We start from the raw sequence: 15057 nt of genomic DNA, 5'->3' as shown, positions 1-15057 counted from the left end.
TTCATAGCAGCATTATTCGCAATAGCCAAAAGGTAGAAAGAACCTAAATGTCCATCAACAAATGATTGCATAAAAGAAAATGAAGTATAGACATACAATGAAATACTACTCAAACTTAAAAAGGAATGAAATTCTGACAAAGAAATGGATCTTGAGGACATTATGTTAAGTGAAATAAATCAGATACAAAAGGATAAATATATGATTCCACTTATATACCTATAATAGGCAAATTCAAAATATAGAAGGTAGAACAGAGGTTACCAGGGGCTATGGGAAAAGGAAAATGAGGATTTACTTAACCAGTGTAGACTCTATTTGGGATGATGAAAAAGTTCTGGAGATGGATGATGGTGATTAGGGCACAATATTGTGAGTGTACTTAATGCCATTGAATTATACACCTAAAATATAGTTAAAATGGCAAATTTTGTTATGTATATTCTCCCACAAAAAAGATTAAAAAACCTTTAATGTCCTATCATCATATTAATACATGTCCAAGACTGTACTTATTATCATCCCTCCTAAGCCAAATTCCAAACCCAATTTTTCCATTTCAGTCAAAGGGTTCCTTAGGGAGTTAAAGCTTAAAATACTTGCATACCCTCTGTTTCCCCTCATTTCTTTAACTACTAGATCCCTTTATTGCTATGTTCTAAAAATGTATCTTTTACATTGTTCATGCTTTCTTCTGCATCTTAATAAGTTGTTTTAGCTATGGACAACAGACTTTAAAACTTATCAAATTTCTAAACTTAACCAATATAGCATAAGTTCACTTATGTTAAACAGTAAACTAATAGAAGTATATAAAGTTTTAATAAAAACTGGTTTGAACTGTTTATTACTGCTAAAGTAACAATAAATCACTCCACTATTAAATTCTAACCTTGATCAAAATAATTAATCTTTAAGAATATCCATATTTATTTTGTACATTTATACAACTTCACATTAATCTTCCAATGTCATCAATGAATATTTTATACCTTACCTTTGTATGGTATTCCATAGCGTCCAATTCACCTTGATTGAAAACAACACATCTTTTACGCTTCTAAAGAGTAAATTACAGGGAAAAAATTATGTTGCCATCTATCACAATATTGGTAATTTGAAATATATTAGTATTTCTTTTTCATCACTTTTCCATAGCATGTATCTCAGTCTTTAAGAGGTGATAATTGACAACTAAGGTCAAAATCAGTGAAAAGGGCATGGACTAAATAAAAAATTCTATTTTTATTTATTATTATTATTATTATTATTATTATTATTATTATAAGCTTCATGAGTGATACAAGGTCACCTTAGCTTTATCTGCCATTAATAAGAACTAGTACCAATGATAAAATGTAGCACAGACATCCAGGTAACACAAGAAAGCTGATGCTGTATAAAGTTACAAGTGTTATCTATCAGTTAATATATATGGTATAGTTACTCCCAACTTCTTCGTTTCTGAGGAGAGGATCTATCCATGTTCCATCTTTAAAAAAAAAATCCAATGTATTTTCAATAGCTCTTTATGATTGATTTGAGGGCTAGGTACAAATCAAACATACTAACACAGTTCTATCTGTAACAACTCCATAGAAAAGAACATGTAAGACAGTACAAAATAGAGCAGGAACTTCCTACTTCTTACTGCTGAAACAGCAGTGCTTGCCATAGTCGCAAATTCCTAGTAGGCTAATAATAAATGTTTGCTGGCTGAATAAATAAAAGGTCTTAAGATTAAGCTAATTGTACAATTTGCTTTGGCATATCAGAAATAAGGTAAGTTTTGTCAAGATAATTCATTAAATAAGTTTATCTATATTTTTCCATACTGAAGTGAGAAACTTATCCAACATAACAGTATACACATTAAAAGATGTCCATACTTGGTAAACTGCAAATGCTTGTTATTATTTGTCTGAATTAGTAACAGTAATGATAAATCTATATAGTATTTTACTGAAATCTCAGACATTATCTATATATTTTCCATTCTATGCCTGACACACAGCAAATGGTCAATAAATATTTGTTGAAAGAAAAAAATTAGGGGCGCCTGGGTGGCGCAGTCGGTTAAGTGTCCGACTTCAGCGAGGTCGCGGTCCGTGAGTTCGAGCCCCGCGTCGGGCTCTGGGCCGATGGCTCAGAGCCTGGAGCCTGTTTCCGATTCTGTGTCTCCCTCTCTCTCTGCCCCTCCCCCGTTCATGCTCTGTCTCTCTCTGTCCCAAAAATAAATAAACGTTGAAAAAAAAATTAAAAAAAAAAAAAAAAGAAAGAAAAAAATTATAAGAATATTAAATGTTCTACTTCGGGAAACTAGAACAATGTAATAAATTATCTCTATTACTTTCTTTATTCTAATTCTTAACATGCTTTCTCATTTAATATCTTTCTTTATGGACCTCAATTATAAGATCCATGAGGGCAGGACTTGTGTTGGTCTTGTTTCATCCCTGTATGTACAACAGCACACAGAAAGATCCAAAACAAAACAAAACAAAATGAACAAATAAAAAAGATCTCAAACATTTGTGGATGAGTAATAAATGTTATTCCTATCTTAATATAATCTGATACGGACTTTATATAATCACCTCTGAACTCTTCAGAAACATAAGTATTAAAATATAATTTGATCCTGTATGGTACTCTTGAAACTTCACCAAAAGACTGCACCAGTGTATAAATGGACAGGTCTCTAAAAACCTCCCAAAGTCCATATACTGCTTTAGAATTTTGCAGAGAAAGCAGCATGTTGTTGAAAAAAACAAATGTAAAAAATGCAATTAATACAAATGACTAAGCAGAAAGAGTTTTGTTTGTTTAGTTCGGTTGGTTTAATTTACACAGCATTCACTTTTGAGCAAACATTGCTTGCTTTTGAAATATGCAAATTTGGTCTTCTAAGAATGCCAGAACGTTAGTAAAGAGTTCAAAATTACATTGGATACGCTAAAGCCTTCCTACACTTTATTGATTATTTAGACATAGTAAATTACAAGATATTTGAGATACTGGAATAACAAACTTCTTTTGTGTGTTCTGTAGAAAAATAAAAATTTATTAAAACTTTCTACCTTTCCAATAATAGAATTGAAGTTTTCTTCTTTAACACCACTCATTGGATCCTCCTTTTCATTCCTTTGTTGGCATTCTTTGTGAACAGCTGGAGTTATGTAAGGTTTGGTGACATTAAATAGCTCAGATCGAAAAACATATTTCTGTATGAAGACTTCACTATTTCCTCTGTCATCATAATCTGGCTTAGAGGCAGAGTCAAAAGCAATAAACGTAGTAGAGGTTCCAAAAGAGGTCAAACAAGGCTCGTGATGCTGGTGAAGTTGATAGTTTATGTTGTTAATGAAAGAAAGATGATCTAGTAACCATCCTGGTGACAGCTGATGCACCACAGACATTTTCTTCTTTAAAAAAAAAAAAAAAAAACCTCTGGAAATTAAGGTCTAGATATAAAACCCAACTTTCCAGGTAAGTTCTTAAATGTCCTGCATTTCCATAAAAATACACTTCATATACACAGGTAGATTTCACATATAAGAATATAAACTTGACATTTAAACAAAAGAAAATTTGACATTCATGATACATTAAGAAAAAAATGTAATGTTTTAATATAAACTTTTAATTTCAGGGTTAATTCAAAATTTTCAGCCAATTTAGCAAAAGAGAATTAAAACTTGATCTTATTTCTGGAATCTCAATTGAATCCTCCCATCTTCCTGGGCCCTCCACACAACTTTCTGTTTGGTCCTTGAATCTGGCCACTAGGTCCACATCCTCCAAGTCAGGGAGTCATTCAAGATAGTGTCCTGTCAAAGCAAAGAATACTACATTACCTATGTGAATCCACCCTTTTTAATGAGATAAACCTAGAGAGGTCACAGAATTTCAAGAGGAGTTATTAGCTGATCAGCCCTTTTTTTTTTCAAAGCACATTTTCTGTAAGTCAGCCCATTCTCCAGTAATAATACTACCCTGTTTAACCACTGCTACCAACAGAGTGCAAAAAAGGTAAAATGAAAGACAGATATCATAAGTATCAAACCCTAGCAAAATTCAAAATTGCAAGGTTATGGTTAAGGTAATTGGTTCTGAGCAGTCCTCCTCCAGCAACTAGGTTTTTCGAAACTTCCTTATCTTTTTATAAAAGATGGTAAAGTTCTCAACATTGCTTACTAAATCCAGTGTAATGGAGAACTTAAGTGAGGGACAGAATAAAGTATGTATAAGAGGTTAATAGCACAGTTAGTAATACTAGTACTTAGATCCAACCTTCCAACTCCAGGTAGCAGTACGGCCATGGGCAAGTTATTTGATCTCACTGAGCCCCAAATTCATCATTTTCTAAGACATCTCAGATGGCAGTTTAGAGAATTAAATGACATAATCTACATGAAGTGCTGTGCAGTACCTGACGCATTCCAATTGTTCAACGGTAATGCTGGTGCTGGCCCTGCCTTCAGAGTCACCACTAATGTAGTATCTAGGGAGAGCCAAAAATGTAGTCGAGAAGACTGAAACTCAAAAAAGGCGACGTGCCCCAAATTTCAATTCTAGTTAACCGCACAATTGCTCCAACAATCAGGTATCCGGACTTTGGCTCAAAGGTTTCCTTCCACCCCCACCACTCTCCAGGTACTGGGCAGTACTCGTCTCTGACTTCAAACTCAGCGAAGCGGAAAGTCTTATTTTAGCAAAGTAAACTATTGTGCTTAAACTCTATTTCACCTACCTCTCTGCTTCACACCGAACCCCACCCCCCAGCCCCGTGGGTTCCTCCTAGCTTCACTCGCGGGCCACCGCTAGAGGACCATGAAACCCTAGCGAGCAAATTGCCAACCCGAACCCTAGCGGTGACCACTAGGGTTCGATCCTCGAAGCCAACTACACCCTACCTCAGCATTAACTATCTCCTACCTCACTGCTTCCTCTGTCAGAAAATTGCACGACGCCTCCCAGACTTGCATTATGAAAACAGCACCCTTCTAAAGAGTGGTCATGAAAGACGCCACTTGCACAGCAAAGCAATTTCTCCTTTTCTACGAGCCGACGGGCGCGGCCATGTTGCTGTACGGAAAACGTGTTTCCAGGGCGATTTGGAGCGCTCTGCCCGCTACTTAGCGACGCAGAGCGCCCGCGTCTTCAGCGCTAACTTTAGAAATCGGACCAGACGTTGGAGCGGACGTTTGCACTGACCAGAGACACCAGTATGCTGAGTGAGACGATGGGACGCGCTCAATACGCAGAGTTCCAGAGACGGGGAGCGGCGCGTAAGATTTGCGTAGCCACGCGACGTACGTGATGACGTAAGCGCCGGCGGAGATTTTAAAATTCGAACCGCGCTGGCGGGTGGAAGGAAGAATTGGTGTTTTGGCGGCTGCTGTCCTGTCCCTCAGATAGTTGCACAGGTTACAGAAATTCGGTCCTGGGTCGTGTCACGAAACTGGAAGAAAGGTAACTTTGGGTTAATTTCGTGCAGGCAGAAGTGTTCTAAAGGGAGAAAGTGATGGCGCCAACAACTTAGATTTAGAGGTCCTGAGGGACGTTTTAGTGTCTACTGTTGTGAGAGGCCTCCGGGGCGGAGTCTGTGCGAGGCGCGTTTCCCGGAGTCTATCAATAAATTTCTACTGACAGTGATTTACCGAGGGAGAAGAGGAGGGACTAGGAGCACAGTGGTGGGAAGAAGACAGGCTGGAGGAAAGGGGAAGAATTGATACGTGCCGGGAGTGGAAGGACAAGATGAACTGTTTCAGATGTTGCGTTTGAGATACTCCTAGTGGGCGTGTAAGGAAGTCTTAATCTTAAATTACATTTTAAGTAGAGATTTGAAGTGCACAAATAGGTGAGTGGGAAAGTTGAATGGGTAGTAGAAATGTATAAAGGAGAAGAAATTGGTGGCCTATCGAAGATGGAAAGTGTAATCAGTTTGAAAAAAATGTTTTTAATGTCTGTTTATTTTTGAGAGAGAGAGGGAGCGAGCGAGCGAGTAGGGGAGGAGCAGAGAGAGAGAGAGGGAGACACAAAATCTGAAGCAGGTTCCAGGCTCCAAGCTATCAGCACAGAGCCGAATGCGGGGCTCGAACTCACAAATTGTGAGATCATGACTTACCTGAGCCCAAGTCGGTCGCTTAACGGACTGACTGAGCCACCCAGGTGCCTCGAAAAATGTAATCAGTTCAAAAGACAAATGAGACCCCAGAAAAGAGAAGGGATAACAGCAAATGTCCACTTCCCAGGAAGCCAGGCCAGGACCTGAGAAATCTTAAGTGTATAGTGTCGAATGCCACACAGAGGTGAGAAAGGATGGAAAGTTTTGTCAGTCATGAGTATCCTAGGAGGCAACAGTTTCAGTAGATATGCAGGAAATGAAGTGTTAATTTTCTCAGAAATGAGAATCAGTAGACCATTTTGTGGACAGATAATTAACCTTTGTTAGAAGAGGGATTGAAGTAAGTGGGGCAGTGATTGAGTATAAATGGGAAACAGTGGGTTAAGGACAGAACAAGAGAGATGGAGGTTAGGAAAAGAGAATAGCTGTGTTCTCTAAGACCAAAGAAAAGGAAACATGTTGAGGTAGTTCTTGTCAGGCCGTCTCTGACTTGTTCCCGGTGAAGTCAGTACAGCCAACAGCAGTAATGTGGTCTAGGTGAGGATTCAAGGCTTTAACTACCATAGATACCCTTGCAAAGGCAGGAATTATACCTTATTTATCAGTGTATCGTTTCAGTTGCCTTGCACACTCCCAGTGTACACGGTAGGCAGTAAGTAAATATTCGTGTGTGTTGAATAGTTTTATTTTTTTTTAATTTTTTTTTCAACGTTTTTTATTTATTTTTGGGACAGAGAGAGAGACAGAGCATGAACGGGGGAGGGGCAGAGAGAGAGGGAGACACAGAATCGGAAACAGGCTCCAGGCTCCGTGCCATCAGCCCAGAGCCTGACGCGGGGCTCGAACTCATGGACCGCGAGATCGTGACCTGGCTGAAGTCGGTCGCTTAACCGACTGCGCCACCCAGGCGCCCCTGTTGAATAGTTTTAAATGAAGTTAGATAGATTTCCCTGCAAATGAGGGCTTCACCTACATGAACATGAGGGCCCAGGAAAACATTATCTTGAAGAAACAACGGAACTTGGCTGCTTTCTGTTTGAGGATGAAGATAACAGTTGGTGCTTAATGCACCATCTATATCTGAAAAGATTTTTTAATACTGAATTCGTGAATGCAGGTAATAAGCATGAAGCGCAGTTCAGTTTCCACCGGTGGTGCTGGCCGCCTCTCTATGCAGGATTTAAGGTCTCAGGATTTCAATAAACAAAGCCTCCATACCCCTCAAACGTAAGTACCTCACACCTTACTATCTTGGACAAAGAAATCTGTAAAGACGGTTAATACAAAAATGTACTATGAGTGATGTTCTGATGAATCTTGTTTGTTCACGGTGGTACCCAATTTGGGGTCAGTGAAGGGTAAAAACTGGCATGTTATTACGTGTGTTTTATCTAATTTGTTCCTTAAATTTCCAAAGCTACACCCTTTGCCAGGCAACCTCTAAAAAAGACTGGATTCCCTGCCAGCACTCTTTTCCTTATTTTCCTCCTTTTTTTCTAGACCTGCTTATGTGAGTGGGCTCATTGCTACAACTTTGAATTTACTAAAGTATATCCAACCAGCAAAATTCTTAATCAGAGTTATTCAATGATAAGCTGGTTTAGAATAACCTACAGAACCACTTCTTCAAACTGTTTTCTCATTATTCGCTGGAAAAAGGGGTGTATAGTTTACTATCATAAACTAGTTTTTCTCTGTGAGTTTCTTCTAATTAAGAGAAGACTATTTGTGAGCCACTGTAGAGCTATATCAATCCTTCCCTAATACCAAGGTACAAGGTACTTGCTAACTGTACTTAGGCTACTTATGTTTATGTAGTATAAGCCCCTGCTACTTTTAGAAATTTGAAATATTTGTATCTTTTCCTTCTGAATCAGATAAATTTGTTGTACTATTACACATTACATACACTGAAAGATTAAATTTATGCCTCAAATTGTATTGGAAGCCAGAAGGCTGCTATTGTCAATGTTTTGATTCTGTTGTTTAAATAATATGTGTTTTTAAGTGTAGCTGCAATCCGACAGAGTAGGCCTTAAAAGAAAAATGTTAAATGGAGCTATCATCCTCTGACTGGAGATACTTACTTTTAAGTCTTTTTCCTGTTACCCATAAATGTACATACTTTAAGATAATTGAAATCAGAATGTAGATATGTTTTTTTTTTTTCTGCTTAACACTTTAGTATTCCTGCTTATACATGTTGTTAGGTTAGCCTATCCCATTTATAACAAGCTATGATTGCTACTAAAAATTTTCATGATTCTGAGTTATTTTTATAGGTAATGGGGAAAAGGTTTTAGTTCCAATGTATTTCTAAAAATTTCTTAAACTAATATTTTTTGTATTTATTTTTTAAAGTTTTTGTTTGTTTGTTTGTTTGTTTTTCCATTTTGCTAAAGCAAAGAGAAACCAGGCTTTGGAAAGTTGAGTATAAACAAACCCACATCTGAAAGAAAAGTCTCTGTATTTGGTAAAAGGTAATGATGTTTTTTTATTAGTTCTAATGAAGGTGTTCTCAAAAAATTAGATGGCATGGTCCCTTACAAGAGAAAGTTATAAACTAGCTTTCTTCTGTTTTAAATAGTTATATGGTTATATCTGCTTTAGATAGAGCTAAGAAATATATCAGCACTTCAGACCACTGTTTCATATTATAAGTGAATAGTTGATTGAAAATCCTGTATCTAGCTTTCAAATAGTATGGAATCATAGCATTTTAAAATTAAAAGGAACCATCATCTAGTTCGACATTTTAGTCCCCAACTTTTTTTATATTCTTAAATATTAAGGCTCTTTAGAGATGAAATGTTTGTTACCTTATGAAAAGTTTTTGCCTTGAAATCAAATTAAGGTATTTCTGGTAGTCATTCCAGTTGATGAAAAATCGTAAGGCTTTTTTTTTTTTTTTAATTTATTTTAAGAGAGAGGGAGAAAGTGTGCACCCACCGGCAGGAGGAGGAGCAGAGAGAAAGGGAGAGAGAGAGAGAGAATCCCAAGCAAGCTTATGCTGTTAGTGCAGAGCCTGAGGCACGACTTAAACTAACCAACCATGAGATCATGACCTGAGCTGAAATTAAGACGCTTAACGGACTTAGCTACCCAGGTGCCCCTTAAGGCATTTTTGTAATGTAACTTTTCTCTTGGTGGTGAACTGAAGAGATAATGATGATTATTATAAAATTTAACATTTACTGAACATTTTTATAAGCCAGATGTTGTTTTAAATGCTTTATCTATGTTAACTCTTTTAATCCTCAGAAGCACCCTATGAATAGATATTGTCATTGTATCCATTTTATAGATGAGGAACTTGAAGCACAGAGAGCTTATTTACTCAAGGTCATAGAACTAGCAACAGAGACAGAATTTGAAACCACAGACTCTGGTTCTAGACACTATGTTCTTGAGCTATAAATTGAATGATACAGTATTTGGATTGGTTGAGGAATTCTCTTAAAATTTAAAAAAATATCTAAGGGTGCTGTTTTGTGTAGAATACAAGCTATGTCTGGGGTACCTGGGTGGCTCAGTCTGTTAAGCATCCAATTCGTGATCTCATCTCAGGTCTTGATCTCAGGGTCATGAGTTCAAGCCCTGTATTGGGCTTCACACTGGGCATGGAACCTACTTAAAAAAAAAAAAAAAAAAAAAAAAGAAAAAGAGCCAAGTCTATACACATATTCCTTTTATGGTAAAAAAAAAAAAAAAAAAAAAAAAAAATTAAAGATTAAGTAATAGCAGTATGTAGAAAAGTGGTTTTCAAATTAGCAAATTGTCAGGAGAAAAATAGCTAATTAATCCAGGCCCAAGCTAAAGAACTTTTAGAGCCTTGGCAGGAGAGAACTTGCAAGCAACAAGCAAACTTGCAGGGAGAAATAAAGCTCTGATGAATGGAGTTCAGGTGTTAGAGCAATGTTCATTGCAACTTAGTTTTGTGGCACTTGTTCAATAAGAAAAATTATTATTCTCAGGATACTTAATAAACTACAGTTGTTAGCTAAATTGGGCCCCAAAGTTAGGCAAAAGGAACCATTATAAAGATATAAACAAAGTTTTGTTTGGGGGGGAAAGGGCTTAAAATGGAGCATATACGTTGTATCCATTAATAACTAAAAAGTAGAACCCTGTATATTTATGGTAAATAAAAATCAGATAAATAATATTGCATGACACAAAATATTCATGAAAAAAAAAAGCATGCACAACCTATTTTAACATCTCAAAAGCAATTTTCCCACAAGAAATGATGGCAAATGAAGGGGTTGAGAGTGAAGAAGCGATGATGAAAAGCTAAAGAGGATGGTGAAAGGATTTAGATTATTGAATAGACTTGGAGAATGGTTGATACAGAAGATCTAGTAGACTCAAAGTTTAGATGATAGTATAAGTGTTAATAATGCAAAGCACCACAAGTGCATTTTCCTTTCCACCTCACTTTATACTTCTCATTGTTTGCTCTTTTTCTTTGCTTTGAATAAGAGAAAAGAATTGAACTTTAATGTTTGATGCTATTAAAATATAAAATCACCTTGAAATAATTTACACTTGACCACAGAAGGAAATAGTGTTGACTATTTATGTTTCCAGAACGAGTGGACATGGATCCCGGAATAGTCAATTTGGTATATTTTCCAGTTCTGAAAAAATCAAGGACCCAAGGCCACTTAATGACAAAGCATTCATTCAGCAGTGTATTCGACAACTCTGTGAGGTATTTAATGTTCTCTTAAGTATTTTCCACTAGTTTTTCTATTATCAAATGTTTGATGTTTCATAAAAATTATTGTAGTTTCTTACAGAAAACGGATATGCATATAGCGTATCCATGAAATCTCTACAAGCTCCTTCTGTTAAAGACTTCCTAAAGATCTTCACTTTTCTTTATGGTTTCCTGTGCCCATCATATGAACTTCCTGACACAAAGTTTGAAGAAGAGGTTCCAAGAATCTTTAAAGATCTTGGGTTTGTATGTTATATTTCTTATTAGCCTAAAGAGATTGTTGGAACACAGAGAAGAATCAAACTCAATTGCTTTGTGAAGATTTTGAGTCAGAGAAATCATATCTTTTAAGTTGGTCACTGTGGGCAGCATATGTTAGGATAAATTTAAAAGGAGAGAAAAACCACTGTTTGGAGGTTATTCCTGAACGATTCAAGATGATAGATCATAAGGCCTTCCAACTACTGATGTGAAAAATAAATAGGATGGGCTGGGTTCAACAGATTCTATAGAAGCAAAAAAGACAGGATTGAAGCGCTGGAGAAAGTGGGATGGGATGAAGTCAAGAAGGGCTGTGTAGAATAAACACAAAGAGGATGGATTTGAGGATGAGGAGTACACTCATTGGAATACATTGAATTTGAGGGAACAAACAATCTTTTACAAGTCCAATATACTGGTTGTAAATCAAGCTCTGCAGCTTTAGGGATATATGTACAAAGTAATCTGCAGAGAAGAAACCAAAAAATACACAAAATCATTTGAGAATAAGATAACCAAAGACAGAATCTTGATAAATATGTTACTTCTAAACAAGTCAAGACTGTTGATATATATGTGGAATTTTTCTAATGTAACTTCGTGCTTAATTTAGCCCTTATTTTCACAAAATGAACATTGTTAGCTTATTTTTTTTCCCAATTTTTCATAGGTATCCTTTTGCATTATCCAAAAGCTCCATGTATACAGTGGGGGCCCCTCATACATGGCCGCACATTGTGGCAGCTTTGGTTTGGCTAATAGACTGCATCAAGGTATTTGATTTTTCATTTTAAAATGTATATGTAGAAAAGATTTTTTTTTCCCCTCAAGGTAGTGTTATTTCTCTTTCAGTCTTTCTTTTGCTAGTTATGTCACAGTCTGCATCAGTTTTAATTTTTCAAAGCACATTTGATTTTAAGTTCTTCAAACTGTTAATAAATTGCTTCCAGAGGTGAGAGGAAGTAAGTAACACATTGGCAAGAAGATCATTTTCACAAGGTTTTAAAGCTTTTTAAAAAAAGTTAGTAGGAAATTATTTCTTCCATTATATACATAATTCGCTTTTCTCTTTTTTTAACTGAAATCCATATTCACTGCAAAAAATTTTGGAAAATACAGAAAAGCATACACAGAAAGTAATGTACCCATAATCCCCACAACTCAGAGACAACAATTTAAAAATGTTGCTGGACTGTAGTTTTAAAGATGGATTTTTGCTGCACAATTTAATGTGTTTTTTTTTTTAACTTTGGATATATACTGACAAATTCCCCTTCAGAAAACTTGCACCAGTTAAAAGCTCCTCAACAATGTGTGAGCATATGCATTTTCCCACTCTGTACACATCATTATTTTAAAATCTTTACCATTTGAGAGGTGAAAAAAAAAAGCTTGTTTAATATATATATTATTAAAGCAATTATGTTTTTGTATGGTTTGTCATTGATATTTTGTGTGTGTGCTTTTTTAGCCTATTTTATATTTCATTTTTTTGCTTCTGCTATTAATTTGAGCCTTTATATATTAAATGCTTTATATGTTAGCTTATCAATATTTTTAATGAACACATGACAAGCAAAAACATCATCTTTTCGTATTTGCAATTTTTGTTTTCAACTTGAACATTTTTCACATTTATTACAACTGCCTGTCTTTTGCCATTTTTCTATTTTCTTACTGATTTGTAGGAGCACCATTTTGTACATCAAAAACAATCAAATTGGGGAAATTAACTCTCATGGATATGGTGCAATTATTTTTTTCCTTTTTTTTCTTTTGATTTATTTACTGTATTTTGACTGTTGAGAAATATAAAATTTTATCTAGTCTAATTCAGTCTCTTCTTTTATAGTTTCCGAGTTTCCTGTCCTTCTTAGTGCTTGGAATCCTTAAAACTAATACTGTCCCCCTGGCATTCTCTTGGCTATTGGCAATCCCTTAACAAAATACATGCAGGCACTACATGGATGGATTTTGACCCAGAAGACATCTCAGTACTTGCAGCACCACCATTGTCAAGATAGGAGTAGAAATCCAATACTATAGCCCGTTAATACAACTCACATTTTACTGAACTTTATATATAACATTTGTGCATTCAGTTTGTCTCTTCTCAGTGATATCCATGGGCAGTGGATAGCTACCTCTCTGTTCCCACCACCAAATCCTTGTATTGTCAGAAGAACACTTTACCCTTGCTTGACTAAGCAACTTATGTCATTCTTATGTGATTGGGAGATAGCATTTCCACAGTGATGCCGGAACTCATGGAGTACCTGTATTGGCTTCTGTTGGAGAGAGACCCTTTGAGATGCCTCCAAGTGTGTTATATAGGTTGAAATCCCCTCCTTCCTATCTTGGTTTGCTTGAGGTGGTAGAATTGAACACTATAACAGTGTTAGAATCAATGAGAAATCATAGGCCTCTTGTTCTAATTATCTTTCCCAGTTAAGAATCCTAGAAATTTAGCCAGACTTAGGATGGCTCCTTTAGTCTCTGATTTGAAAAAAAAAAAAAAAAAATTCTACTTTTTTCTCTACTGTGTTTTTAATTTCATTGTATTGTAAATATCTTTATAAGATAGCTTGAAATTGAAAGAGTATAATGTCTCCCACATTGTTCTTTCTCAGGATTGCTCTGGGTATTTGTGGTCTTCTGTGCTTCTATATAAATTTTAGAATTATTTCTCTACCCCAGTAAAAAAAAAAAAAAAAAAGTCATCGGAATTTTGAAAGGGATTGCATTGGTCTGTAGATTATAGATGGCTTTGGGTTGTATGGACATTTTAACAATATTAATTTTTCCAGTCCATGAACACAGGATTATCTTTGCATTTATTTGTGTCTTCAATTTCTTTCATCAATGTCCTATAGTTTTCAACATAGAGATCTTTCACGTTGTTATTTAAATTCAGTCCTAATTATTTCATTGCTCTGATGGTATTGTCAATGGTGTAGTTTTCTTTCTTTTTCAGATAATTTGCCATTAGTATTTGGAACTGCTACTGAGTTTTATATTTTAATACTATGTCCTGCAACACTACTGAATTCATTGATTAGGTCTAACAGTTCTTTATGGAGTCTTTAGGATTTTCTAGATATAAAATCATGTCATCTATAAATAGCCATAATTTTACTTATTCCTTTTCAATTCTAATGCCTTTTATTTCTTGTTTTATTTTCTTGGCTAGAACTTCCAGTACTAAGTTGAATAGGCGTGGTTGAGAGTGGGCACCTTTGTCTTGTTTCTGACCTTAGAGGAAAAACTTTCAACCTTTTACCATTGAGTATGATGTTAGCTGTGGGCTTTTCATATATGCCCTTTATTATGTTGAGGTACAATTCTTCTATAACTAATTTGCTGAGTTTTTATCATGAACAGATGTTAAATTTTGTCAAATGCTGCCTCTCTGTTTGCTGAAATTATGATTTTTTCATTCATTCTATTAATGAGTTATATCACATTTATTGATTCATGCGTGTTGAACCATCCTTGCATGCTGCAGTAAATCATACTTGATGATGATGAGATCCTTTTAATGTACTGCCAAATTTGGTTCGTTAATGTTTTATGGAGAATTTTGCATCTATATTCAGCAGGGATATTGGCCTGTTTTCTTATAGTGTCCTCATCTGTCTTTGGTATCAGGGTTATGCTGACCTTATAGAATAAGTTTGGGATTATTCCCTATCATTCGAAGGATTCTAAGGATTTGCATTAATTCTTTAAATGTTTGGTAAATTTCACCAGTGAATTCATCTGGACTTGGACTTTTCTTCACTGGGAGATTTTAGATTCCTGATTCAATCTAATAATTGATCTGTTTTCCTGTTCAGATATTCTCCTTCCTGATTCAGTCTTGGTAGGTTGTAAGATTCTGAGAATTTATCTGTCTTCTATGTTGTTAATTTTTTTGCCATACGTTGTTCACAGTGGCCTTTTA

At 35.7% G+C, this 15057-nt stretch overlaps 2 protein-coding genes across 5 annotated transcripts in view; one reads left to right on the top strand and one right to left on the bottom strand.

Moving 5' to 3' along the window:
- Positions 1-5334, bottom strand: part of METTL4 (methyltransferase 4, N6-adenosine) — a 51947-nt gene extending 46613 nt beyond the window's left edge. Inside the window, exons 1-3 of one of the 3 annotated variants that reach the window (XM_047828325.1) lie at positions 5218-5334; positions 3081-3830; positions 998-1060 (exon numbers count right to left, since the gene is read on the bottom strand). In XM_047828325.1, the coding sequence (XP_047684281.1) occupies positions 998-1060; positions 3081-3419 (402 nt within the window). In that variant the 5' untranslated portion in view covers positions 3420-3830; positions 5218-5334. The other 2 variants (XM_047828323.1, XM_047828326.1) reach the window with 2 other exon arrangements.
- A 24-nt stretch (positions 5335-5358) lies between these two features.
- Positions 5359-15057, top strand: part of NDC80 (NDC80 kinetochore complex component) — a 61069-nt gene continuing 51370 nt past the window's right edge. Inside the window, exons 1-6 of one of the 2 annotated variants that reach the window (XM_047828321.1) lie at positions 5359-5475; positions 7248-7357; positions 8533-8610; positions 10721-10844; positions 10923-11095; positions 11785-11887. In XM_047828321.1, the coding sequence (XP_047684277.1) occupies positions 7257-7357; positions 8533-8610; positions 10721-10844; positions 10923-11095; positions 11785-11887 (579 nt within the window). In that variant the 5' untranslated portion in view covers positions 5359-5475; positions 7248-7256. Of the gene's footprint in view, positions 5476-5741; positions 5806-7247; positions 7358-8532; positions 8611-10720; positions 10845-10922; positions 11096-11784; positions 11888-15057 lie in introns of those variants that run through there. The other variant, XM_047828322.1, reaches the window with a different exon arrangement.

Source organism: Prionailurus viverrinus, chromosome D3, assembly GCF_022837055.1.
Source record: "Prionailurus viverrinus isolate Anna chromosome D3, UM_Priviv_1.0, whole genome shotgun sequence".
In the NCBI taxonomy this organism is placed as follows: domain Eukaryota; kingdom Metazoa; phylum Chordata; class Mammalia; order Carnivora; family Felidae; genus Prionailurus; species Prionailurus viverrinus.
This window is presented reverse-complemented; position numbering and strand designations above follow the sequence as displayed.